Source organism: Formica exsecta, unplaced genomic scaffold (genome assembly GCF_003651465.1).
Source record: "Formica exsecta isolate Colony F162 unplaced genomic scaffold, ASM365146v1 scaffold258, whole genome shotgun sequence".
In the NCBI taxonomy this organism is placed as follows: Eukaryota; Metazoa; Arthropoda; class Insecta; order Hymenoptera; family Formicidae; genus Formica; species Formica exsecta.
Window position 1 is genome coordinate 1,550,050 of NW_021849849.1, and position 27,015 is coordinate 1,577,064.

The 27,015-nt window shown below is 40.2% G+C and overlaps 1 protein-coding gene across 1 annotated transcript; it reads left to right on the top strand.

Annotated features, from left to right (window-relative positions):
• Positions 1-326: 326 nt before the first annotated feature.
• LOC115236594 lies at positions 327-27,015 on the top strand. The gene is made up of 4 exons (XM_029809136.1): positions 327-600; positions 13,162-13,502; positions 14,044-14,479; positions 26,474-27,015. Exons 1-4 carry the CDS (start codon positions 557-559, stop codon positions 26,481-26,483), a joined length of 831 nt encoding a protein of 276 aa, XP_029664996.1. The 5' UTR covers positions 327-556; the 3' UTR covers positions 26,484-27,015.

Consider the following 27,015-nt stretch of genomic DNA (forward strand, 5'->3'; position numbering starts at 1 on the left):
CTAAAATAAAAAAAATTTGTAATAATAACAGTATAAAAGAAATTATAAAGACAAAATAACAATTAAAAAAAAAAACATTTTAATATATGATGCAGAATATAATATAGATATAATATAGATGCAGAATTTCATAGAATGATCGAATTTGAACGTTCGATCCCGCGAATCAGTGCGTACTTTTACGAGCGTGTATCCGGTATCTGTGGATACAGACGGATATACATAGGTATATCGAAATGCCGGCAGGTGTGTGCAGCCAGAGAGCATTCGATAATACAGGGTCGAGCGAGGGTGGTCGCACGCCGAGGGCCGAGCACGCCAGTCCGTGCTCAGACGTGACTCGCGACGCAACCCTCATTTTTTGATCGCCCCGTAAACCGTTTCTCCCTTTCGTTTGTTTCTCGTCCCGATACATCGACGGTTTTATTAACGGTGAGGTGCGTAAACTTATTGCGCGCTCGCGACATTGCTCTCCACGCTGGAGCGTCCCGATACGTCATCCCGATCAGCTGTCGACATCGCAAAAACCAATAAGAGTATTTGATCGGGTTGGAAAATGTCTTTCGCGCTAGTAAACGAAGAGACAAATGAGTCAAATTGGTACGTAATGTTTCATAATATATATTATCGAAATTATTGATTTTTAAAACGATTAGATTATATTATTTTTAATGTATTACGATCAATTATAGCAAATACGAATTCTTGATGATAAATCGTTGTAGAGTGTTAAGCTGTATGTGACAGCATCAGTACCAGTAATTAAAATTCTGATTCAGTTCCGAAACGAGAAAAACATACTTTTCTATAAAATTTTACGTCAATTTCGAAATAGAAAAATACCAGAGATTGGAATCAAAATTATTTCCATTTTAATTGCTTAATTCAGCTCGGGAGAGAATAGGAAAAATATTGCTATAAAATATTTTTCTCTGCGATCTTTTAAATTTAAATTTATATTTATATTTAGCGATACAATTTTACATTGTTAACACTGATATTAAAATATGAACCTTGTTTATATTAATAGAAGGAAGAAGGAAATATGTGAATTAACATTTTGTACTAGAACAAAATTTATATTTTATTTTAGAAAAATTTTACCAGGGACGTTTAATAAAACTGCAATAACATTCCTCGAATTAATTCCTTACGAGTAGAGATGATATGAATCGAGAGAGACACTAAATAAATTATCTTTATTCCGAATTTATTCGAGAATTCCTGGGTATGACATATACATTATAAATTAATATCAATTGTTCTACATACGTATTTCAATTATTAACTGCATTAATTACGATCATAAATTTTGTGGATATCACGATAGTTTCGATGACGAGAATCATATGATTCTTGTTAATATTTATGAGATTTTGCCAGGTCATTTGTATATTGTGATGATCGCGTGGATACTAGCTATTTGAAAAACAAGAGCGAAATTGCTCTCTGTTGCGCGTTATGACTTTATCTGCATCGTGCAAGTCATCGATCTGCGCAACATAGTCTGCGTGATTGGCGATTTCTCGCGGCTATTTTTTTTTTACATGTAGCCAGTATGAAAAACGTCAAACCGTTCAACGTTATTGATGACTTCTACATTGTGTCAGCGGTACTGTTGACCACAGTGAAAAAACGCGATTCTCGAAAACCGACTGCATAGGCCGAGGTCCGCGAGTCCTATAATTATTAGGCGACAAAAACTGGCAAATTCGCGTGAGAAGGAAGAGAATATTGCTTTTTTGCAGTGTGCTAAATGTGTTTATATTAAACCATTGTTCCGTTAAATGAGGAAACGTGATATTCAACTGAGAGAGACCGATCAACTTGACTGACCGTCCGATCGTATTCGCTGAAAGCGAGACGTTGTTGGCATTGAGAATGTTAAGGAGAAGAATGCAGTTGCGAAATCATGTGGCAAAACTATTTATCTTTGTTCCTTTTTCTCACAACATTGAGTTAACATATTCGAATAATTCTTTTTTTTTTCATATATTTACATTTAAATTACATTTTTTTCGATGTTTTTTTGTCGAGTAAGTCTTTTTTTAATTTTCATAATTTTTATATAATTTGGATATAGTCAATTTTTTGGCGACCTTGATCGTTTTCAACTTCGATAAATATATGATTTCTTTAAACTGCACAAGCGATCGAATCATAAATTATTTATTTTTCTTTCTAAATAAAATAAAATAAATTATAACAAGACCAATATGTTTAGCAAATTATCTATTTTTAAATAAAAAAATTTGTATTATTTTAGTTATTTTCAAGTACATTTTCTTTATTAATGCGATCCCTACACTTACTAAAACGAAACATTTTAATCCTGCTAGAGTTTCGACAACGGATTAAGTATATATTTAGAATACGCGTTTCTCAATTTAGCTGTTTGTTTCTCTCGAAAATGCAGGCCTCGTTGCTCTTTACGAAATCGCAATCGAATCATTCGTAAGATTTTTCTCCTTTCAAAAGCACCGTCTCAGATTCCATCATTCGTCCAATTTCAAGACCTCGCAACGCGTTTCCCTCAGGCATGTTTCCTTCCCGAAATTTGCAAATTCGTCGAAGCGAGGGACCACCGCGTGTGAGATCGAAATAAATTAAAAATCAACGCATGTCGTGTCAGGACCAGCAATCTTATCGATTTCTCAATAGATTTACGCAAAGACAGTAATTTTCATCAACCTATCGATTTACTTCAATTTCTACTGAACTTTTGATTGATATTCCATTAATATTCCTAAACCCTAATAAAAGGATACGGTATATTGTCTCCATAACTGTTTTTAGAATTAAATTTTATAGGAATAATTAAGCACAACGTTTTGCTGAAAATGGAGGAATTCCTCTCAATTTTTTTATCAAAAGAGATTGTGATTCATTGTTTAGATTTAACGAAAAAGAAATCAAAAGTTTGAATAAATCAAAGACGAACTAAATTATTTATTAAAATATCTTTCCCTCTCTCTCTCTTTATTGATTTAATTATTTTTAAGATATTATTTATTTATATAGAATATTAGGATTATATAATTCTACTTTATTTTAAAGAATTTTCTACACACAATTCGCAGTGTGTCAAACTTTTTCTAATTCCTTTTTATTATTATATTATAATAATATAATATACTTTTCACATTATATTATATTGCACTATTGTTTTATTCTTGCATCAGAGATCTATATTTTAATAGACTCGTTTTTCAACACTTTGTATCTGGTATCTTCCAAGTAACCTACACATCCAGTTTTATGAAACAGGCCGCGGCGGACGAAACAAAGGCGGCGGGCGAGCATCGAATATCGGGACAAATCGCGTTGCGTAAGACGTCGGTCGCCGCCGCCTTTTTATTTCCCGGAAATCTCTCGACTGGATTTATACGTTGAGCCTGCCGGGCAAAAGGATGACAGGAGCGATCGCGTCCGATGCGCGCGAGAGCGAGCGAGCGAGCGGGAGAGCGATCGCGCTATCCTTGATATTTAGCGATTGATTGGCAGGATTGCCAATTTGGCCAATTACTGACGAGCTTCGCGGAATCAGCGAATCGAAATTACATGGTCGGCGCGACGATCAAGTTCGCGAGAGAGCGAGACAGGAGCTCTAAAGTCTAAAACGTGTGTATGTGCATTATATCGTTGTTCTCTCTCTCTCTCTTTCTCGCGACGGGCGATTGTGATTCTGGATCCGATCGATGCCCCTCGTCCTCGGATCGAATAAATAAACCCGTGTTCGACAGATTCGGGAGCCGCGGATGCGGAGATTTCGAGATTCCGGGATTCGTTCTCTCGTCGCGTTGAATATCGTTGCGAATAATGTTGGATGAGATCGATTAAGATAAAACAATATATTATTAATAATGATGTGGTATAAATTATTATTAAAAAAATCTGACACGCGTGTAGAATAATTTTGGAATAGAACTGTTGTTTGAAAAATTGTGAGATGGATTAGAATATGAATTTTGAAAAGAGATATATAGCTTTGATTTGACGTTTTATAATATTTTTTCTTCAATTTTAATATTATTTCATCTAATAACTGAGTTGATTCCAACATTAATTATTTATTGGGGACAAAATTTTTGGAACAATTGCGAGTACATTTCTTATTTTTTATTAATTATATACTATATAAATTATTACGTAAGTACGTTTTAAATACATTCAATCAGTTAACACGACGTATCCTTCGAGCTCTTACATACAGCGTGTTCTTCTCTTCCTGCAATCTCAAAATAACCACCACACACAGTAATTGGATTTTACATTGTATCTCTCTCATTTTACGGTTATAACGTAACGTTTTCGTTTCCATTTAGTTATACATCCTTGTGCGTTCAACAGGATATATAAGTTGATTTTACTCTAAAATAATCATGTGCGAAGAGCAAGCTGTATAAGATAATTTAGAGACATTTCTCGCTAAGGTAAAAACAATAATTTTATATTAATTGGTTAATTAATATTTTTTACAAATCTATGAAAAAGAAATAGATACTTTGAAAAAATTTTTATTTTATGTATATAGTTTTTATATAATATATTTTTGTTTTATATATTATTTTACATATATAACAGAATGTGGAGAGAATCAAATAAAAATAACAATATTATTATATGAATAAATAAACATAATTTTCATATATAAATTCCAGTTCTCTTTCTATACATGGGAACTACTTTTGATATATAGTTTTGACTTTTGACATTACACCTGATTTATATATATCGTTATAATAGTATTTATTAGACGAGAAATCTCATTGAGAATCACAATATTGCTAAATTAAAAAAGGATATCCACACTGTTTAAATGTCTCTAAACTATCTTACAGAAGGTTAAATACATAATACACGTCGATACGTACAGGAACGTGCATGCTATTGCCGGATAAATTCAGGTGAACGTGAATCGCGTGATTTGTTCACTAATTGCCGTAACAGAAACCGACTGCATCAGAAATTGCAAGTTGCCGTGCGCGCGAGTAACAATACGACACAACGTATAATGCGTGTACATAGCACGTCGCACATTCTTCGCTTTAACGTTCTTCGAGGGATCGACCAATGTGCCTCGGAGAGGCACGTAGTATCGCGATATTCCCGCGCGGGAGTTTTAACGCGAGCCATTTCGGTTTTCCAATCTCGCCTCCGCTATCTCCGCTGTTTTCTCCAGCCCCTTACATCCTCGGCCGCTTCGCCGGAATGGAGGGCAGGAGTATCGCGTTGGTCGTGACTTTTCCGCGCAGAGAGTCGTAAAATCCTCGAGGGGAAGCCGGTGACTATCGATTTCACGTGTTTCCTTTCGGAAATTGCCTTGTTTTTTTTCCTCTCTCTCGCTCTTTCTCTCTTCCCTTCTTTGCGTCTCGCACCCTCGCGCTTCGGGTCACGGCGAAGATCGATACGATATCGCGGACCTCTCACGATCACCTGGGTGGTCCACCTCGCGCAGTCCACCCGGCTTCTGGGACTGATTTAATTTTGGCTACGTGGACCGCCCGGCCGGCGAATTTATTCAACGTCCGTTCGCTCTCTTAATTCTCTCTTACACGGCGTGCGATACTGATTTTTGGATCGCAAACTGTTTTTTTTTTCGCGTAAAACTGCGTAAAGGTTCTCTTATCTTTCGAACGCGAAGAATTTATAGCGTGGAATTACGAATTTCGATATATCCAAACACGTACATCAATGTATTCAAGAAAATTGCATACGGAATGTGCGGGACCGTTACAACCCATAAAGCATGAAATCCCCGTTGAACTATCCATCAATTGATTACCCCCCACCCCCACCCTTTCTCCGACTTTGACTGCCAGTGTGTTCTCTCTTAACAAATATCAATTTGACTGCCGTCTAGACCATTTCTTCGCGTGAGCGGAAACGAGAAGGGACGAGGGGACGAGGGAAGAGAAGAAAGAAAGAGGGGACGGCGGGGGCGCTTTAAATCGCGAGGCTCGCCCGAGCCGTCCGGATAATCCAGACAGATGGGACTCGTTAATGGGACGCGAGTAATTTGCAAGAAATCTAATAACACCGCGGTCTCTCTCCCTCCCTTCTCTTCCCCCTTCCCCATAACTCGTAGCTCGACTTTCCACCTTGCAGCCTCTCCTAATTCCTCCTCCACTCCTCTCCCTCTGTTTCCTCGTCTCTCATCCCATCTGAGGTCCGAGGACCGTCTAATGACAATACACGGGCGCCGTGCTCGTGAAAATTAAAATTCGCCCGGGGGTCGTACACGACGTTCTCGTACAGCGCCGGTCACGCGTGTGAGTGAGTGCGTGTCCAGGTCCAGGTGGTCGGGCGAGATCGCGGGTGTAGCGATATACCTCGCGAGATACCCTGTGATACAGTACTATGCAAAAGTTTAATCGTAAATAGCATATAATTTAAGACAGCGAAAAATAATTCTTTTATAATATTACATTATTCTACCTGCGTGTGGTTGATTTACAAATTTATTTCATTTTGTTTCTATTCTTTTATATTGTGATTTTTACTATGTTTTTGTAATTCTATTACGAATATGTTGGATTTGAGAATTAATTTTCGCTTCAAAAAATTCTCTCAGAAGTCTGAAATAATATTATGATAAAATATAAAAAGAGCATCTTCATTTTATTTTTTAAATCTTTCTCTCTCTCTCTCTCTCTCTCCCCAATGTGCTAAAAATAATAAATATATCTGCATTCAAAGATCTATCTCTCCCGTTCCGCTGCTTGCTATAAATCCTTTCTAACTAGAAGTCCGCGACTTTTATTCTAGATTTGCTCGAAAGAAAAAGTAAATATCGGCAAGACCAGACCTCCCCTCCCATATCTCGGTGCACGAACGCGTGCACCTACATCGTAGATGAGAGAAAAGACGACGCGGGGGAGCGTGGAACTCGTTAAGCAGTTTGCGGTTCGTCCCGTCCTTTTTTTCCACCCGGGCGCGCCTTTAGCGTAAACATATTCCGCGAAGAGATCAACATCTTTGTCTTCCTGGGTATGTATGTGCATAAGCGTGCGCGCGGGCGCGTATCACTCTTTCTTCTTCTTTATTTCCCCTACCGGCCGTGTCTCTCTTCTCTCTCCCCCTTCTCCCTCTCCCCCTGCACGCGTCTTTGTTTCTTATTACGTGCCTGGTTTCTGGTATTTGGATTCCACCCACGATTGAATTTCTCAGGACGTTAATTTAAGGAACGACACAGCGCGTAAGATGATTACATTTTTTTAAACCGCAAAATAAATAGAAATCTCTCTTTCTCTGTTTCTCTTCTCCCCTCGGGGAAAATTATTGCGAAATGAAATGTCCCGCGTCTGAGGATTGTTTCAGATTTCGCGACTGGAAAGACTCGTTCTATTTAGCCTTGCTAAATGCGCGGCCGTTTGTTTCCGAATTTTATTTCGCCCGCGAATTCGGCGATTTCGGCTTCGCGAGAATCACGAGAATCGGATGGTCTTATTGTTAGTTAACTGCACGATGAGAATGCGGGCCTATATATGATCGCGAAAATATACGATCGATATGCGACATACGATCGAGGAGGTGTGCAATGGGGAAGAAGGGATGGGAGCGATCCGGTCAGAGAGAGAAAGAGAGAGATTAGACGCCGATTAAAATTCACGGCGTGTCCGGGCGGCATAATTTGATTTTGTAGGCGTCCGTACGCGGATCGAGTTACGCGAACCGAGGAGGACTCGCGCGCGTATTCTTTTCTTTTTTTTTTTTTTCTTTCTTCTCCTTTCCCTCGAATCTCGCGCCCGAGAGAGAAACGCGCGTGGGGCCTCCTCCCTTCCCTCCTTTAATTCGGCGCGACCGGATAACAGACTTGTGACGACTATTAAAATTGAAACGCGCTCATTATCGATTCGCCACGCTAATCGAGCATGGCGGTGACGGACTTACGGATTCCGTGAGGATCGAGTTACGCGCGGCGCGGACCCGATTATTTTCGTTCGATTAGACACGAGATCGCTACGGTGGCATTTTCTCGCGGAACGACAATCTCAGGCTCTCACCCGCTCGGTTTGCACATAAATCGCGCGCCTCGTAAATAACTCTCTGCGACACATTCCTTTATCTGGAGTGTGTCTTACATTGCGAGAAATTATCACGTTGGCAATTAAATATATAATAAAATATCTATTGTGAGATAATGTCACTATAGTTTCCAAATCTTGAATTTTTTAATTTCTCTTAATATGAAAATATAAGAAGAAGAAAAAATCATAACACGAGAAAATTAATAACATGAATTTCTTAAATTAACATGCCTTTATTTCTTATCAATTAAATGCCGTATTTTATCAGAATTGATATAAACTTGATTCGCTTAATCGGATTACTCAAGAGAAGTTTATAGTTCGGACATTCATTGCTCGTTTATATGTTAAATATAATGTATGAAATAATATAATTTATTATTGAATTAATTAATTACTTAATTAAAATAATTTTAATTATATATTAATATAACATAATTTTAATTACACAATCTGTGTGCGCGTATAAAGCAGCATATAACACATATTATATATGATTAATAAAATAATTAGGGATTTTCTCTTATTGTCAGAGACTTTACATCGATTCTCCGAGTAATTTTTCTCGCTACTGAAAACAGGCTCGAATCAATTGATTATTCACGTTTGTCAATCGTATCTCGTGAGATTTGTGCCGTGTGATTCCGAGTCGTTTTGGATTAGCGGGTGGTCCAGCGTGTCGGTCGGAGACGGGGAGGTGGGGTGGTGATGCGGCGGCACCCCCATCCTTCCCCCCATTCCTTCCATCCATCTCAGACTGGGATCGGGCCGCATTAAGAGTCGGACAGCATTAAAACGTTGTTTAGAAGGCTATTTTGAATTTTAATTCCCGCGGCCCCGTCAACGTAACCGAGGTGTGGAATAGATTAGTTTTCGCTCACACACGACTGTCAGCTACTTGCCGCGGGGCCCCGACTGATTGACCGACTGGAGCAGAACGACAGATAACTCTCCCCCTCTTCTCTCCTACACACCTACGTATGCTTTCCTCTTCCGTTTCTCTCTCGTTTTATTCCTTTTTGTCTTTTTTTTAAATTCTGCATTATTTTATCCTCTTTCTTTTAATGATTTCTTATTTTAATCTCTATTAAGTTTGCTTTTATGAGAAGCTTTAACAAATTAAATGGTATACAAATTTGAAGTAATAATCGAATCGAACAGTCACAGTTGACAATTGCACTAAGTGTACAGTAAAAATATGATAAGAAAATAAAATAAAATAAAATTTTAAAAAATATAAAATTTCAAGCGATTTAAGAGATATACATTTATTATAATTTTTATGTAATAGTATTTCTATATAAAAAAACTTATAAAAATATATATCGCACACTAAAAATCAATTTTGACATTTGTGGCTTGTATTTGACTGCTATATTTTAATTCTATTTGTTAGATCTTACCACATTAAATATAGATATCTTGCGATATACGTTATGTATATCCTCTTAATCGGCAGATCACCATTAAAGCGATCTCTCGCCTCGAGTCAATCAGTCGACAATTTCCCGATTGCTCGCAGGAGGAGGAAACGGCAGTGACGAGCGTCGGAAACGACGGAGGATCAGACTCGCTCGATGAAGACGCTGCACGAGAGCTGCTCGAGAAAAGGAAGAAGAGAACCGCGGCCGCGGTTCAAGGTCGCTCGTCTGGAATTCAAGTTCGGCTCTCTCGTTGTTAGCTCGCGCGGTAAAAAGAAGAGGGATGATCGATGGTGAGAATCGACCGGGCTAGTCACTGTGGCTTCGTACAGGAGAAGACATCACGTTGCGGAGGAGGTGCCGGGACTCTACATTCGGCGCCTGACGCTCGAGGACCCGAGAAGGAGGGAACCGTCCGGTTCAAGGTCGCAGTCCCCGGCGCGCCATATCTGTCATCCGCGTAGCAGCGGATACGCGCGCTCGACGCGAGGATCCTCGAGGTATCGAGAGAGGCGAATTCGATATATGTGTATATATATATATATATATACCCTAAAAAATCTAGATAGACTCGCTCGATGAAGACGCTGCACGAGAGCTGCTCGAGAAAAGGAAGAAGAGAACCGCGGCCGCGGTTCAAGGTCGCTCGTCTGGAATTCAAGTTCGGCTCTCTCGTTGTTAGCTCGCGCGGTAAAAAGAAGAGGGATGATCGATGGTGAGAATCGACCGGGCTAGTCACTGTGGCTTCGTACAGGAGAAGACATCACGTTGCGGAGGAGGTGCCGGGACTCTACATTCGGCGCCTGACGCTCGAGGACCCGAGAAGGAGGGAACCGTCCGGTTCAAGGTCGCAGTCCCCGGCGCGCCATATCTGTCATCCGCGTAGCAGCGGATACGCGCGCTCGACGCGAGGATCCTCGAGGTATCGAGAGAGGCGAATTCGATATATGTATATATATATATATATACCCTAAAAACTCGAGATGTCCCGCATCAAGCAAATTTAGCTGTAGCGCAATGATTGACAAGTTAGATTTTTCTCCTCCCCTTCCCTTTTCCCCTTCTCTCCTCTTTAGCGAGATCTTATAATACGAACCGGCAATTATAGGCAGTCGAGAAACTGGTTTCCGAGGAATTTCCATGGGATCTATATTCTATATTTGGAACATTTTAACACGTCGTTCGTTTCATCGCGATAGGATAATTCCTTGTTTTTTTTTTTTTTGTTTTAATTGCTCATTATATTTTTCTAGGAAGAGAGTCAAAATCACTTCTCTTTTTCTCTCTCTTAAATTTATATTCTATCCTCGCTTCTGTCAATATGTATTTTCTTATTGCGTGGCTCGAGCAAGTGAAACAAACTTGGTCGGGATATAAACCTCGGGAAGGATTAACCGATCATCCCGGTCTGCTTATTGAATGATTAACATCGTAACGCGTACATATTAACGTGGTTGCGCTAAAGAGACGAGCACCATCCCGTGGATCACTTCTAGCGAGATATCGCGTCGTTCGGACGACGAGGACGCCTCTCGCTCTATATAGGACCCCGTAATTAAACGTACTAAAATTTAACGGTCGTACACAGACGATCGTCTCGCTGCGACTTAATAAAAGACTCACGGGGCCGAACCTCGGCACGGTAACGTTATTAAAGCGGCTCGCGCATTAAAATACGAGCAGCATCGGTACGTCATTATCATCGACATTTGATCTCACACTCTCCCTCTATCGTTCTTCATATTTCTTTTTCTTTTCCCGTACAAACTTTAAGAACCTGACCCCCCCGATATCCGGGCAAGGTTACCGAGTTTATGTACATATATCGCGACTTTGGAACGTGCTCTCGTTTCCCGTCAAGCGGCTGAATCTTTCCACGTTTCACTCGAATTCTCTTTGATCCCTGTGCTCTCTCCCCTTCTTTGCCTAAAAGTCGTTTCGTGGGCCTCGTCAGTAAGTGTCAAGTCTTTTGGATTCTTGTCGCGTTTACTAGAAGAAATAGGAACACGAGATAATATGCTTTTGATCATAAGAAATCTCAATGAAATATACATATCACGTAATTTAAAAATCTATAAATTGTACACGCACTATATTAAATGATTAGCATTATTTTTATTTTTTTAAAGAAGTCGGTATCGTAATTTTTTTTTTTTTTTTTTTAATCAATTCTTTGCTTTACCGTTATTATTTCGAATACTATACGTTACTCTTCATTCCTTGTTTTTTCTTATTCCCGTTTATATTCTTTTAGCATTCGTGCTTTGACTTGATTTTAATTCATCCCGAATATAATCTCGTAAACACGCAACTAAATTATACTTTCATTGTAGATTTTATTTATAGTCGCAATATTTATCTTTCCCGAAGGAATGCAAATGCACGGTGTGGATTGATAAATTTACCGAATCATCTCCCGTCATGATTATTTCCAAGAGTGTGTCCAGGGTATTATTTTTCCCCTCGAGCTCTCTCTCCTCCCCGCGCTCTCTTCGTTCTCCACATCGCGCGAGCGCCAGCCTTTTTGCTCTCGCTATATTTTTTCATCCCCTCTTCTCGTTCAGCTTGCGGTTCAAGGTCGTAATCTTCTCGAGACCTCCTTTCTTTCAACCAGTTCTCTGCTTCGCCTCCCTTTTAATCTTTTTCTTCCGCCTGTTTCTGCGCCTTCGTTTTCGAAGTTCAAGGCCTTCCTCCTCTTCTTGAATGTGCTCTCCCGACACTTCTTCCTCGTGTACTCCAGCGTATATTTTTCGTCCATCTTTTATCCTCTTTCTCCTCGCGTTTTCCATCATTTACATCACATGTTTTATTTCTCTCTAAATCTTATCTTACAGATTCTTTCGTTGTTTTTCTTTTTCCTTTTGTTCTTATCGTCTTCGAGTTGTACTTACCGTCAAACTTTCTTGCTTCTCGGTTCGAGAACTTTATTCCAATTCACTCTTATCGAATTTTTTATTTATTTTCTCACCCCTTTTTTCTTTCTTCGTTATTTTTTATTCTTGACACTAGTTACATTTTACCTCAAATATTTTTTCTTTGAATCTTATTGCTTTAATATATTGCTATTTTTGTAATGCGATGACTTTTTGTCAGTTTTTTTTTCTTTCTCCTTTCATCCTGTTTTTGAATGTGATAACTGATCTCCTTTTCGTATATCACTTTCGTTCGTTTTTTCCATCGAGATCTGCTTCATCTCCTCGCCGTCTCTCTCGTTTTCCTCCTTCTTATCGGCGTTTCCTCTTTGAAGCGTGGTACCCTCCAGAGCCCCGCAATCACATCTAGTTATCCAGTTGTCTGAAGTCGAGAAAGGCGAATACTCTTTTTCACGTACAATCATTATGGCGAACGATCATTGTAAAATAAACGAGATGAAAAGTGTTGCTAATTTTGTCACGACACGAACCCTGCAGCTCGAAAGATACGTCGTCACTTATATTTATTTTTTCGCGAATATTAAATTATACATATACTTTGCCATATGTTCTGTCATGTCGAAACTTTACAATCTCGAAATTTACAACACTTCTGATTTTTCATTCAAATTTGCATAAAAAATATTTCTTAAATATAGGAAGTACATCTATATTTTTAAAAAAGACGTGGTATAATTTAATTATTATTCAATTACATATACACGTTTTTATAATTTTTATTTAAATCATACCTGTCGTCAGCTTTTTCTGAATATCGTTTGACCTGTATGTATCTAGCTATAGATCGTGGTTGGAAAGGATCCGGAAGGAGAGTCCGGCTTTCTTAACAATAGTATCCTTGGAGCTTCCGGAATCCCCGATTCCCTTGATAGAGTATCAAGCGAACGCGCGTTGGAGACGTAATGGTTCTGATGAAGTCGCAAATGACAAGGATGACATCTTGGACGAGTTTCTGGAGAAGGTTACGGAGGCCGGGAAGGATAGGGGAAAGGAAAGTCGCGCAGGAAGGAACAATGTGTTCCGAAGAAGTCGGCGGGATAACAGGAAGGAGGGCGAATCTCTGGAATGTACGAAAATGCTAGCCACCCTCGAGGAATGCACGAGAAACATTATTGAAGGTTTGATTATATTTATATATATATATATTTTTTTTTTTCACTTTGCGATAAAAGGAAATGAACGCGTGTGTGAAAATAGCCGGAGAATTATTTTGATAACGCTGTCTCCGAATTAATTGGTTTGTAATGATTCAATTATCTGTGAAATTGACCGTGTTAAGATCGTAAATATGTTGTCGCAAAAGACGCCATAGAAAGTGTATATCTTCGTATTTATCGACTCTACATTTAATTATCGATTATTCTTCGAACTAATTTATCGACGACAAGATGTTATCTTTTATCCATCTCTGCTCGACTCGCTCCAAACAAAGCACCTTTTCAAGTACCTCGCTTCTAAAGATGAATTCGGCGGAGATCTCAAGATCGGATTTCAAGGGCGAGGAATCGTCGCAAACGGACCTTGAAATCGCTCGTCGGTACCTCTCTCGCGATTCCTCTCGTGACGATTTATCGAAATTTTTACGTCGGCGGCTTCTCGGCTCGAAGAAGAGCTCGAGCGCAGATCATGAAATTCTCGAACGGCAATATCGAATTTCAGGACCGGGCCGCGAGGGATCGAGCCGGCAGGATGTCAGCGACGATTGCATATGCTCCGAGATACAGAGAGATCTCGGAATCGGCAGTTCGGAGGTCGCGCGCACCACGAGTCCGGAAGTGACTCACACGATTCGGATCGCGATGAAGTGTCATCGTGGCCAGTCGGTGCACGAAGAAGACGACGACGAGGGTCCCGAGGAGGCGGATGAGCGGCGAACGGAAGAGGAGACGGAGGAGGGAGAAGGAGAGAGGATAAGGAATGACAGGAAGGATTTTCAAGGTTCGTCGAAGGCGAGGAAGGAGCCGGTGAAGCACGACGTTTCTCGCTGCACCGTCGCTGCAGGTGTAAACGCGGCGTTGGACTTCACGCTAAATTGCAATAGCGTGCGACTGACTTTTCGTGATACGAACCTGAAGGCAGCGACGCGAGGCGAAAGGTAAGAACGACCGGAAACGGTCCAGAGTCAGAGTTCGAATCGCGTGGGTTTCCTTTTGAAAATGGGTTTTGCTGCGCGACGGGATGCTGTTGTAGCTTTAAATAAACGCGTAAAATATCACTAACTATTAGCAACTATCTTCCTATCTGCTCCTTTCCCTCTGGGTTTTTTACTTCCTTTTTTCCTGAAAAATTCTTTTTATTTGTATACATTCAATAGTAAATTCATGAATTTTTCACAAACATTTTTCACAAATTCTTTCACAAGCAAACGAATAAATAGAATACCTCAAAAATTGTTTTTCTATTAAATTTCGATGTAAATTTGTTCAGTTTTAAATTAGAATGGAATAATATAAAAATAAATGTCGCGCGCGCATAGCGGAATAAATTATCAGATTCATGATAATCGCCATAATTCCTTGAATCGAGAGTTTTTTCAATAAACTTAATGCGTGAGAACGAATTTTGATGGATAGCTCGAGTGTCGAATTAACGACACGATCAGCACGATAATTCGCAAAAACAGGTAGATATTCATAATTCCAGGATTCATTTCAAATAAAAATTCCAAAAAATTGAAATAACATCGTGATAAAAAATATTTCTATATTTATCTGGTATTTGAGATTTTTAAAGTTTTCTATTTATTTACTTGCTTCACAAGATGAATTATTAAATGTGTGAAAAAAGATATAGAGATCTTTATATCATGCAAATTTATACGAGCAAATATTGGTTTTATATGTAGGATATATTTTTACGTATTTAAATTTTTTAGTTATGAAATTATTTAAGCTCGAAATAATAAATAATTAATTAAAAATCTTATATAAATCCTAAGAATATTTAAGAATTACAATTCATTATTGTCAAATTGTATATAATTTTAAATACAGACGTTTTAAACATAGGATCGTGTAAAGGAATAACACGACTGATTTTAGCGTCAAATACCTCTCAGGGATCTCCGGTTCTCCAAAATCAGGTAAACGCGACTCATATGAACCACTCATCTCGCCGACAACGGTTCGTTCAACGCGGTCGGTGCAAAACGGGATCTCGGTGACCGAATCACCGAGATTCTCGGGGCGGGGAGAGTTTCTAAATTTCGCTCTCGGAACCTCTCTGGCAAAAAGCCGCTCCTTTCCCGAAAGGAGAGCCGCGCCGAAAGCGAAGAGAGAGAGAGGAGAGACCGAGTTCGCGCTGGTCGGCGAAACCGCTCGACGGAATCGTGAATCTCGCCGACGCGGCAATAAATCGCAATCGCCGCGATTCGATTTCTGCGAACACGCGCTAGAAGAGCGCGGGAGATACGTCGAGGCGGCCTATTAATTAGCTCGTCTAATAAATCGCGACCGGGCCCAAGACGGGAGGGGAGAACAGAGGAGCGAGACGCTATCGCTCTCTCCTCTGCCACCCCGTCCTGGTCCCTCTCGCTCTCTCGATCATTCGGGAAGAAGAAGCGGCGAGGATATAGAGAACAGATGGAACGAGGAGAGAAAGAAGAAGTAGAGGGGAAAGAGGGGAGAGATAGTATGCCGATCAAGAAGGGAGCGGGAAGAGGAGGAAGCGGAGAGACGAAAAAGAGAGACCGTCGAGTACACGAGTTTTCGTGGTGGACCGGCGCGAGATGAGAATCGCGCGCGTCTAGGCCGGGGTCCGTGCAAGGAGTTGGGCCCCGAACCGGGTGAGAGAAGTTGGCCGCGTCCCCCCTCGTCCCTCTGTTTCGTCCTCCTCCTTCTTTCCTCCTCCGCGTCTTCCTCCCACTCTCGCGGGGCGGCAGCATCGCATTTTTATTTTGTCTGTGCTGTGCCGCGCTGCTCTCCCTCTCCTCCTTTCCCCCTTTCTCTCTCTCTCTCTCTCTCTCTGTCTTTCGTAGGGCGAAAATGGTTCATGGCCGTTCCCCGAGCGCCGATTTCGCCGCGGATCCTGCGCGGAGGATCGACCTCTAACTCCTTTATCCCTGCGCCCGTGCTTGGCCTGTCCCGGCCTGGCGCGGTCTGGTCCTGCCGCTTTATTCGCCACGCTACTTCGCTCCGGCTCCGGAGTCTCGCAGTCGCGTCGCGGTTTTTCACCGCGGTATTACCGTCTCCCTTCTTTATGCACGCGATCGCATCGTTCGCCTTTTTTAACGCGCCGTAATGGAATTTCTGTTTTCTGCCGGCTAGATTATACCAGTCGCGTCTCCTCTCTCTCCGACGTTTCATTCTCTCTTTCTTTCTCTATCTCTCTTTCTCTCTCTCTCTTGCAGTCGTTTGTCGGAGTTTCGTTACTTTATAATGGACGGTATTGTGTGTTCGGCGATATATTGGCCGAACAATATGCGGCTGCCGTTTATCACGCGAAAAGTCGTAAATCAATTTTTGAAACATAATAAACAAGTAATGAGCGGGAATATATTCTTGCGAAACACGAGCATTTCTTTAAATGAACGATTCTCGTATAAATTATCAGCCGAGAAAGATCAATACGACTTAAAATAGTTTCGAAATTAATGACTCGTATAAGTTATCAGCGAAGAGATCATTGTCTCTCGCGCGCGGGACAAAAAAGTCTCGCAACATCTATATGTAGATTATTCTGTCGAGGTAAATTCTTTTTTTTTGCAACATGTGTATTCTTTTGTAAGTTATATATCATTCTAATCTCTTTGCGTTATTTCTTTCCTTTATATTATTACTTGATATTTTTTTTATATTCGAACCGCGTTTTTTCTGGCGCCGAGATTGAAAAACTTGTTGTGAGAAAATGCTCATGTAAATTTTACGCAGAGCGTCTTTCTCTCTGCGAAAAAAATCCTCTCTCGTTTAAAAATCACGTATCTCTTCTACTCTTCTTAGAATGCGCATTTTCCGCAGTTATATAACTGACCTAAAGAGGAGCTCATTAACTCTGCGATTACCGCCTAATTAAACCTGCTCGTTCGATGAGCCAGGAGACGCGACGATCGATATTTCTTCCGTAAATAACTATCCTTTGCGTGCGTGTATCGTCGTCAAGGGAGAGTCAAGAAAGACGGAGGGACCCGCGTGAAACAACGCGAGTGCGCGTAAGTTTCTAATCGCAAAGAGTCCTTTTTTTCCCTTGGATCAAATTACCATAAATAATGATCCCTTTGCAATATTTATAGCGACCGCGTACCCTACGAACGCCTTTATGACCGGCCACCCTCTGCCGTTCTTCTCCCCCTTCCTCCCCCCTTCGCCACCCCCTCGTCATTTCTTCGACTTTCTCTCGTCTCATTTTAACTTTTCACCCCGCCGCGGTGTCCTGCTCCTTTCATCCTCCGGTTCTCGCTCGATCGAGTCAAGTTTTCCGCCGCCTTTCTTCTTTCGCCTATTTCTCGCCCTCTGTCCTCTCTCCGTCTCTTTCACTCCCCATCCTCGGTATCGATTAACGTGTTTACCCCGATCCCAGCAGGAGGGATACAAAAACGCGCGAACAACCGCGCTGTCGACCGCAATCGACGTTCGCGGAAGATCGCGGAATCGGAAAACAAAGGGGACTTTGTGCCCCGTTGATGAGACTGAGATGTTCCCCTCTCTCTTCCTCGCCGCGTTTTTCTTCGTTTCTGTCGGATATAACGAGGCGAGAGGAGGAGAAGAGATGAGGAGGAGAAGTGGCAGATGGGGAATTGGTATGTTGATTATGCGTGCTAGACGAGAGAGAAGGAATATTTCGCTTGTTTTGTGCTATCTCTCTCTTCGAAAAGCAATTGCATATTTTTATTAAGTTGTCGCGATTTTATGATAAATAAATCTAATATAATAAATATCAAATTTCTAGAGAGATGCTATAAATTATTTCAGAGATTTTATTGATGCTTGATCTTGAAAATTGATCGTAAGAGCGAATCATGTAAGTTCGTTGTTAATGCATTTTACTTGAATGCAAGCATGACGACGGGAAATCGAAGTTAAGATATTGGACAGATTCTTCCCTTAAATGGATTTCTCACTTAAGGATCCCGGCCGAGGATGAGGCCTCGTTTAGCTCGGTTAATTCTGTCGATAATTCTCGATTAATTCCGTCAATTCTTTGAATCGATTATTGTGTGTTGTGAATAAACCTCTACTATGGTTCAGGAAATAATCTTTCGATTGGCTATATCGTGAAAACGATAAATTACTTAAAAATCGAAATTTTTTAATATTTAATTTTTTTAAATTAATTTTTGTTTTTGATATTTATATCGAGATGTCTTTGAAATATTTCATCTTTAAAACAATATGATATGCTTATTATTTTTACAATAGAAAGAATCTGAAAAAGAATCTAATTAATTATATAATCAATCTATGGATTCCCTTAAATAAATTGTATCCAACAAAAACAGAGTAAATTAGTGAACTCTACAAAATATACATACATCAACGATATTTTGCTAACAGACGACAAAATGACAAAGAAAACAATGTTTCAAAATGTTTATCGCATTGAAAAATCTAGCAGACGGCGGTTGAGGGGGAGAAGGGAGAAGAGAGAAGAATTGGGAAGAGATAAAAGAAGTAGTAGATACATCCTTGATGAGCGATCGTTATCACGATGAAAATGCAGTCTCGAATCGATTCGTGGCAGTCGATTCCTCTTGGCTCCTTTTATTAGACTGCCAATTTCGTGGCGTCTTCCACGGAATTCTCTCTTCTTTCTTTCTTTGTTTATTTTTTGGTTCTCCCCGATACGAAATCCCGCTGACTCGAGAGAGAGAACGCGCCGACAAGAATTCCTCCTCTAATCTCGATGTGCCCTCGCGACGCTTATCTCGAAACGACGTGACGTCACGCACGGCGGCGCATATGTTTAACTCGTAAGAAGAATAATTCGATTATGCCGACGCCGGCCACGCTCCTTTCACAGTGGCCTCCTTGTTTTATCCGGATTTTTTTCCCCTCCCGCTCGCAGTTTTTTCGCTTTGTTTCCGGCGTCGACGCCTTTTTTTCTCTCGCGGGATCGCATTAATCTTCGCCTTGACTACGCAGCAGACGCGAAGTAATTATATTCCCAATTAAATCTCACACGCGCTCTCTCAATCGGCATTGATTATGCATTCAAGCTTTGCAGCAAAGTTTCCGGAAATTTATTTTCTTTTTTGCCAAGAATATAATATTGTTCAAAGTTATCGGTAACACGTGTAATCGGTCGAAACGAAATGTGAAATCCTTCCCTCCATCATGATCCGGTTAAGTAATCGCATGTTTTTCTTTTTCGAATTTTCGTTTCATTTATTTCAATCGATCTGCTTGGAAGCATTCCCACGATTTCGCTGGTATATATTCCTTACGAAGAAGTCGCGAGTAGAGAGGAGGGAGAATTTCAATTTCCCCGTCACTAACCTCGCTTCCATCAATCTCCAGAACCGCGCTAGCCGAGTGGAAAACGAACCCGATGACTTCCCGCCTACGAAGGTGGATTCGGCGTTTCGTCGAAACTTCAAAGGTCAGGGCTAGTCGACACAATATTTTTGATGCTGATGGGTAATATTATATAATGTCCATCTATCATATATCGAGTGACAAATATTTATTCACGCGATTAATTATGCAAAGGGTCTCGATACTTTTCCCTTCGTTTATGTTCGATTACTGATTGTGTTTGGATATTGCCGAAATTATTCGAAACTCATCCTGCGAAATCTGCGAGATAATTTTATCATAATTAGATCGTAAGACAATTCGACAATAGATTTATATGGTCAAATGAAGACGCTCCGAAAGCGTCGTATGTATCTTGTATACCTCCAGGAGCAATTTTCTGTCATCCCGATGAGTTTTCTTCTTCAAGATAGAGCCGGGTTAATGAGAATATAATTTTAGATGTGTATGGTCTCACCCGTTCCAGGAGACGACATTCCCGCCATTTCGCGTTCCACGTCTTCTTCATCTCCTTCCTCCCATTCCCTTTGCGTTGTATCCGATCCTTTCTTCCGGCAATTATTCTCGTCTCGACGTCGCACGAAATTATTATCGTCCGTAACCTATCGGACGAGAAGTCAGACAGAGAGAGATAGAGAGAAAAAAATACTCTTCTGAGCATCTCCTATTCTCACTTTTATGAATCTCTCAATAAACATCATTTAATACATGTGTTCTGTTAACGCATGATTTATTCTGAATTCTGATAATTTCGAAGGCTAATAAATTTAAGTTTTTTGCATTGAATAAATAAAAATGTTTCTGAGAATATTCAATGATTTGAAATAATTAATTAAACGATTGTTCGTGTGTTTCGGCATCAGTCAAATTTCAGCGTCCCCGTCAATTGGCATGCAATTCGAGAATGACGTTGGCCGATTATTAAATCGTGCATCGCGGTCCGCACAATGGCCCGGCACCGACCGCACAGGAAGACTTCTATCACCGTTGATTTAGATTCATTAGGAATTTTATTATTAATTTCGCTAATTGCCGGGTTTGCCGAATTAATTGGGCGCGTCTGGAAACCGCGCGCGTCTCGTGCCAATTGTTACGTTCTTAAGGACCGATGTGTGTGTGTGTGTGCACCGTGAAAAATAAAAAATGGAATTGCACAAAACATGCAAGAAATTGATAAATAACAGAGTTATAGTAAATGATAAATATTACATCGACGTGCGACATAGAAAGTAAAAGGAAAAGGTATCGGAAACTGATATATTTCGTAGGCATAAATATATATTGAGACATATGAAACACATGATTATTAAAACAATTAATTATGAATTATAATTAATATATACAATTAATACATGATTATTAAAACAAAAATATACATGTATGTGTTTGCCTTTCTAAAATTAGTACTGGAAGAATTTGATTAAAATTTAGATTAATATTAATATCAAATTAAAATTAATTGACATTGGACCGGCTATGTTTGAGAAGTAATTTTAATTACTGTCAAAGATTGAACGTATCAAAGTACAGAATCTCTCATCGAGTAACAAAGATTATTTATTGAAAATGTCGATAATCGTATCTATCATCTTTCTGTCGTCAAAAACGAAGGCGATAGTTACGAAATGAATCTTATAGAATGCTAAACGGCCAATGTCGCAAGAAGCAACCCCTTGACTAATCTTGCGGAAGTGTTACGGGAAAAACGCGTCAGGGACGCGGCACACCGGCGTGTAATTCGATTTGCGAATTGTGCGGCCGACGAAGATGGCGCGTGGATATTCTCGATGAGCCCCCGACGCCTCAACAAGTTGTATACATATAATCTGACTCAGATCCCAGGGTCTAAGTGAGGTCTAACACGAGGGAGAAAAGGGGAACCAGGAGGAAGAGGAATACTGAGCGGGAGGGGGCGAAGAAGGAGGTCCGGAGGGTTTCTCAGGAGCAGACAAACAAAATATAACAGCGCGAGTTACAAGGAAAGATCCCGGCGAGATGAAGGGTCTCTCTCTCTCTCTTTCTTCTCCTCCTCTCGTTCTTCTTGTTCTCTGTCGCTCTCCTTTGCCTCTTCCTCTCTAGAAAGTTGGAGAGGCGGGAGGGAGGATGAACCCTCTTGAAGCATGAATGGATTACGAAGAGCCGTGTTCATTCATTCGCTCCTTGGCGGCCTAGAAACCCACAAAAAGTGTATCTCTCGGTCAGGACCATCGCCATAGTCTATGGTCGCGGACTTTGGACGCCTATCCTTCCCTTCCTCTGCGGATTACGCTCGCGTGCGCTGAGCCTCTCGGATTTATTCTCGGAGAACTGATGGAAGAGAAATAAGGATTAATCATTCTTTTTGGCATATAACAAAATTTGTGGTCCGTTACCGTAACCGAGTGAGAAATGTTAATTTAAGAGAAACTAAAGATTATTATTGTAGGTGACGAACACATAGATAATTAAGAACATGATTTTGAAAAGTGACGCATTAAAATGCATTGCTATGATGATAAATCGTTGTGCTGAACCCACGTTTATTTAGACTCGTATGTACACGAGATACAAAATCAGGCCATATATTTACATACAATATTAATTTGTCGAGGAGACCATAGACACATTTATAATATGAACACGGCAAAGTAGCACCGTGAACGACAACATTGTTGACAACGAGCAGAAAGCGGAAGACGAGCACAAGCGCGAGACCTCTCGTCTGACCTTTCTCAAAGTTTCGGATCCCTCGAACGAGAGAGAGAGAGAGAGAGAGAAAAAGAGACGAGAGACTATTTAATGGAGATGGAAAAAGGGAGAACAAGACGCTGGATTCGCGGACAGTCGTAGCTTTTTGCCCGTCTGAGATGTCGCAGCCGAATGTGCGAAAGGAAGCTCTCTCCCACCATTTTGCGCCTAATTAAAAACGACAGTGACCCACTTATGCCACCTATGCCGCAGATTTTTTTTGCTTACTATTAGTCAGAGCGAGTCGACGTTTGTTGAAAGATACTCGTTGCATGTAAATAGTGACAATCGCAATGAACGATCAAATTTATCGATTTCTTAATTAGATTTTTAAAATACATGTTAGATTTGGAACTTTGAAAAACTAAAATTAAAAAATTTAATTAATTTAATTAATTCCATTCAACTCTACTTATTGCTACTTTAAATTGAAGACAAAATTCTCCAATACTGTACAAAAGAAAATTTAAAGATTGCCGAAAAAAATAGAAATCTTGCCAAAGAAGTTATAAATAGGCATTCGGTAATAAATATATTTGAGACTCAAGCCAATAACGTATCCCTAAAGGGTTAAATACGTCGATTGACCGATACCGGTTACGTTGACCCTGAAAATACCGAAGAGAAGCGTAGTGAAGGAACACTTTTGCGAATCATAGAGATCTCTCGTGATTTCTTTCCACGGTGAAAACGATGTAGATATTCCTACATACACATCCCGCGGGAGGTAATTATTATCGGCTGGAAATAGCGAAAGAGAGAGAGAGAGAGAGAGAGAGGACCCCACATGGCCCGGGATCTCTGCTGACTTATTATTTCTTAGTGATTTTCTGAATTGCACCGGGCACGAACGCGCGAGCCGATGTCTTCGTGACGTAAACGAGATAATGGGCCCAGCTCGCGTACCCACGATGTAGACATAATGACGACGGTCTTAGGATTATAGTTTGTCCAGTAACTCGCGTCCCTCTCCCCTCGGCGATCCCACCCCACGAGCGGGTTAATTGACAATAATAAGAGACAAAACGGGAGTGGAAAAAGCTCGGGGATAATAACGGTGAATTCTCGTAGAGTGATATATACGATACGTAAATCACGATGCGGATTTGCGGTGTGGATTATAGAGACGAAATGCGTAGCTAAAAGTCCGAAATGAAAATTTATACTCGCAGATATTTACTAGAGATTGCGCACTCCATACAGAATTATATTACAATTCTGATAATATTTCAAACTCTTGAATAAATTTTTTAAAGCGAGTGTATTTTTTTATCTACTAAAAAAATATAGAAACACAATAAAAGTGATAGAGGAGAAAATAAAAACAAAACAGATTTTTAAAAAATCTACAGGCAACATAAAATACATCGTGATATTATCGAGAAGAGGAGATACTCTGTTGTTTAAATTGTGTAATCCGTCAAAGAAAGTTGGAAAATAAAAAAATTTTCGAATTTTAAGAATCCTTGATGCGAGCTGGTTTAGCGTAATAATAGCGACATTATCGGATAAGCATACAGAATCCCTGGACCACTGGAGAGAATCCCTTTGTGACACGAAATCGTAACGTTGTGACGATGTCGTTAACGCGCGGGTCCCGGAGTCTCGGGCAACAAACGTCGGCGTCGCGTTTGGAACGGCGGCGACGGGGAGACACAGGAAGCTGGGAAAAAGATAAGTACCTGTCGGAGAGGAGCAGGGCTTTTCTCTTTGGTCCACCATTAGAGCAATTTGAACGTCTTCTCCGTTTTGGGGCGGCAAAAAATGCCGGTGAGTCGTTGCGCTAGACTGAAGAATGATCGGAGAGGCGCCGAACCTGATTCGTCTGCTCTTGCCATCTCTCTCTCTCTCTCTCTCTCTCTCTCTTTCTTTCCCCTCTCCTTCTCTCTTCCTCCTGCTCGTCTCATCATCCTCAGGCTCTCTCGATCCACCGTTGTCGCGTCATCCCTCTCCTACTCGCGACGACGCTGTCGTTTCTTCCTGCACCGGCATTCGAAAATAGAAACCCATCCCCCATCCCCCTCTCCCTCTCTCTCTCTCTCTCTCTCTCTCTTCGTCACTCCAACGTCTCCCCCTGGAGCTTCTTCTTTTTCTATGGTTTTTTTTTCTCGACGTTCAACTCGCTCCTCCAGGACTCGTTAGATTCACTCGGGGATTATGTTTCGTGCTATTATAGCTCTCGAGTAAAACACCCGCGCGTCCCTTCACCACCCTACGCTTCTAGTGTTCCTTCTGCGCTGTCGATGTTACTCCTCTTCTTCGGCTATCGATTTATTGATCTCTTCTCTTGAGGATCTCTTCGGCGCGAGATAAGACATCTAGCATGTCCACAGCTTTCTTTTACAAAGACGAAATATCCTCGTGAAAGCGACACATGAATATTTATTAAATGCGCACCAATTAAATTTGTCTTAATAAAATTATAGAACAGATGTATTAACGCAAAAAAATATAAAGGAGATCCACAAGAACAATTTTTTTTCCAGATGAAAATTAAAAACGATTACACATGTTGCAATACTCAATTTAAACAAACAATCACAATTAAAATATTTGATTTATTTCTAAATATATTTAAAAAATAATAGCAATATTGAATCAATGGTTTTAGAGAAAAAGATACATAAAGATACACAAAGAATATGATTTTACAGAAGAGCATTTTAAATGTTTTGATATTATTCTTCTTTTATATGTTCAACATCTTTCTTTAGAAATTTAGACGTACTCAAAAATCATTTTAAATAAATGAAAATATTTAGAAAATTTTCTACTTCTTTAAAAAAATAAAAAAATAGATATTTTAATCATTTTCAAATGTACTCGCCTGCTTAAAAAAATAATTAGCTTGTCTTTTAATACAATAGTCTGTTTTATTTATCTTATTTACTGTAAAAAACTAAATGTTAATAGTCGCTTGTGTATCTTTCTCGAATATCTAAATAAATACTTAAATAAATTGCGGTTGCAGATAATACGAGGATATATACGCGCGTTGTTCGCGTCGAAAGCGTTAATACGGTATCAAAATCCGCATACCTCGAACTACTTCGAGGTCGGGGGAAACTGAGGAGCGAGGGGGCACGAGCGCATTAATTTCGGAGATGTGCAACGGCACGGCGCAAAAAGGAAATCGCGAGACGCGCCGCAGCGCGTCGGATCCTCTACGTGGGATCAGGTATATCCTTAGTACAGGAGCTATCCGTCTCGGTCTCTCCGCTGAATGTTAGAAGATATATTATGCTCCCTCGAAGAGGGTGGTAACACTTGTTTGATTCAATTCCAGGAACACGCACGAAGCCGACCGCTCAATTTTTCTTCCGCCCGGGGAAGTTGCGATGCTAACACTTATCACGTGGCCGCGAATATGTGTATATATATATATATAAATGTGTGTGTGTGTGTGTGTGTACACATACGCAGTCGTCAGCGCTTTATGAATCCGGAGTTGTTACCGAGGCTTGATGAGCGCGCATTTGAGAATTATCCGTGAGAATTCCCGCAATATAATGATCGTTTCACTCTGAAGAATAATTTACCGTAAAAACTTAATCACGTAAAGATATGCAGGATTCGTTTTAAATTTCGTTCGCGATTACGAGATGCTGCGATGAGAGTTGAATCCAAGTTTTGAATTCTTGTTTGTGAAACAGTCTTCGAACACGATCTTGTCCGTTTGGTTTTTATCACAATTTGAAAAATTTCTTTTACACCTCATATAATTTCTTCGATATTATTATTCTCTTTGAATTTTTCTTAAATATTCTTAATTAAAATTATTTAAAATTATTTGTATAAGTTTTTTTCCGTATTTTACTTTATATTTTTGTATATTTTATACCATTATATTTTTTTACGCTATAATAAATGTTTATCTCTTTCGTTTCTCGTAGAGTTATGTAAATCGTTCACGGATAGTCCTTATATCGTATTCACAAAGCGAGAAGTACAGCCTGAGGTAAACAAGATATCGAAGCTCCGATTGAAGAAACTATCTGCTACTCTGCAGCTTTGACGCGATGCGCACAGGTGGATGCAATAGGCCATCGAACCAACGATGCAACCTGTTGCAATAAAATTCCCCGTCTACCTGGCCAAGGGAGAGAAACGGGGTTAGATAAGGTAAGTGGCGGTCTCTCACCAGGGCGTTTGCTGTAGTTCATTTCATAATCAGGATGCTAGGCGAGGACTACCTGCGAGATCCGTGCAGTAGACCAAAGCCGATGGAATGCGGAAGGAATAGAAGATTGCACTTTGAATGTGGGAAAATGTTTTTTATCAAAAATATATTTTATTAGAAGTATGACTCTTTATATCAAGTCGTCTGAGTTCATAGATTGTATTTTTACAGTGAAATTTTTCAGTCAAAAGTTATAATTTTTATTTGAATGATAAAGTGCGAAGCTAGTTTAATTTCTTCAGCCAAATTCCTTCG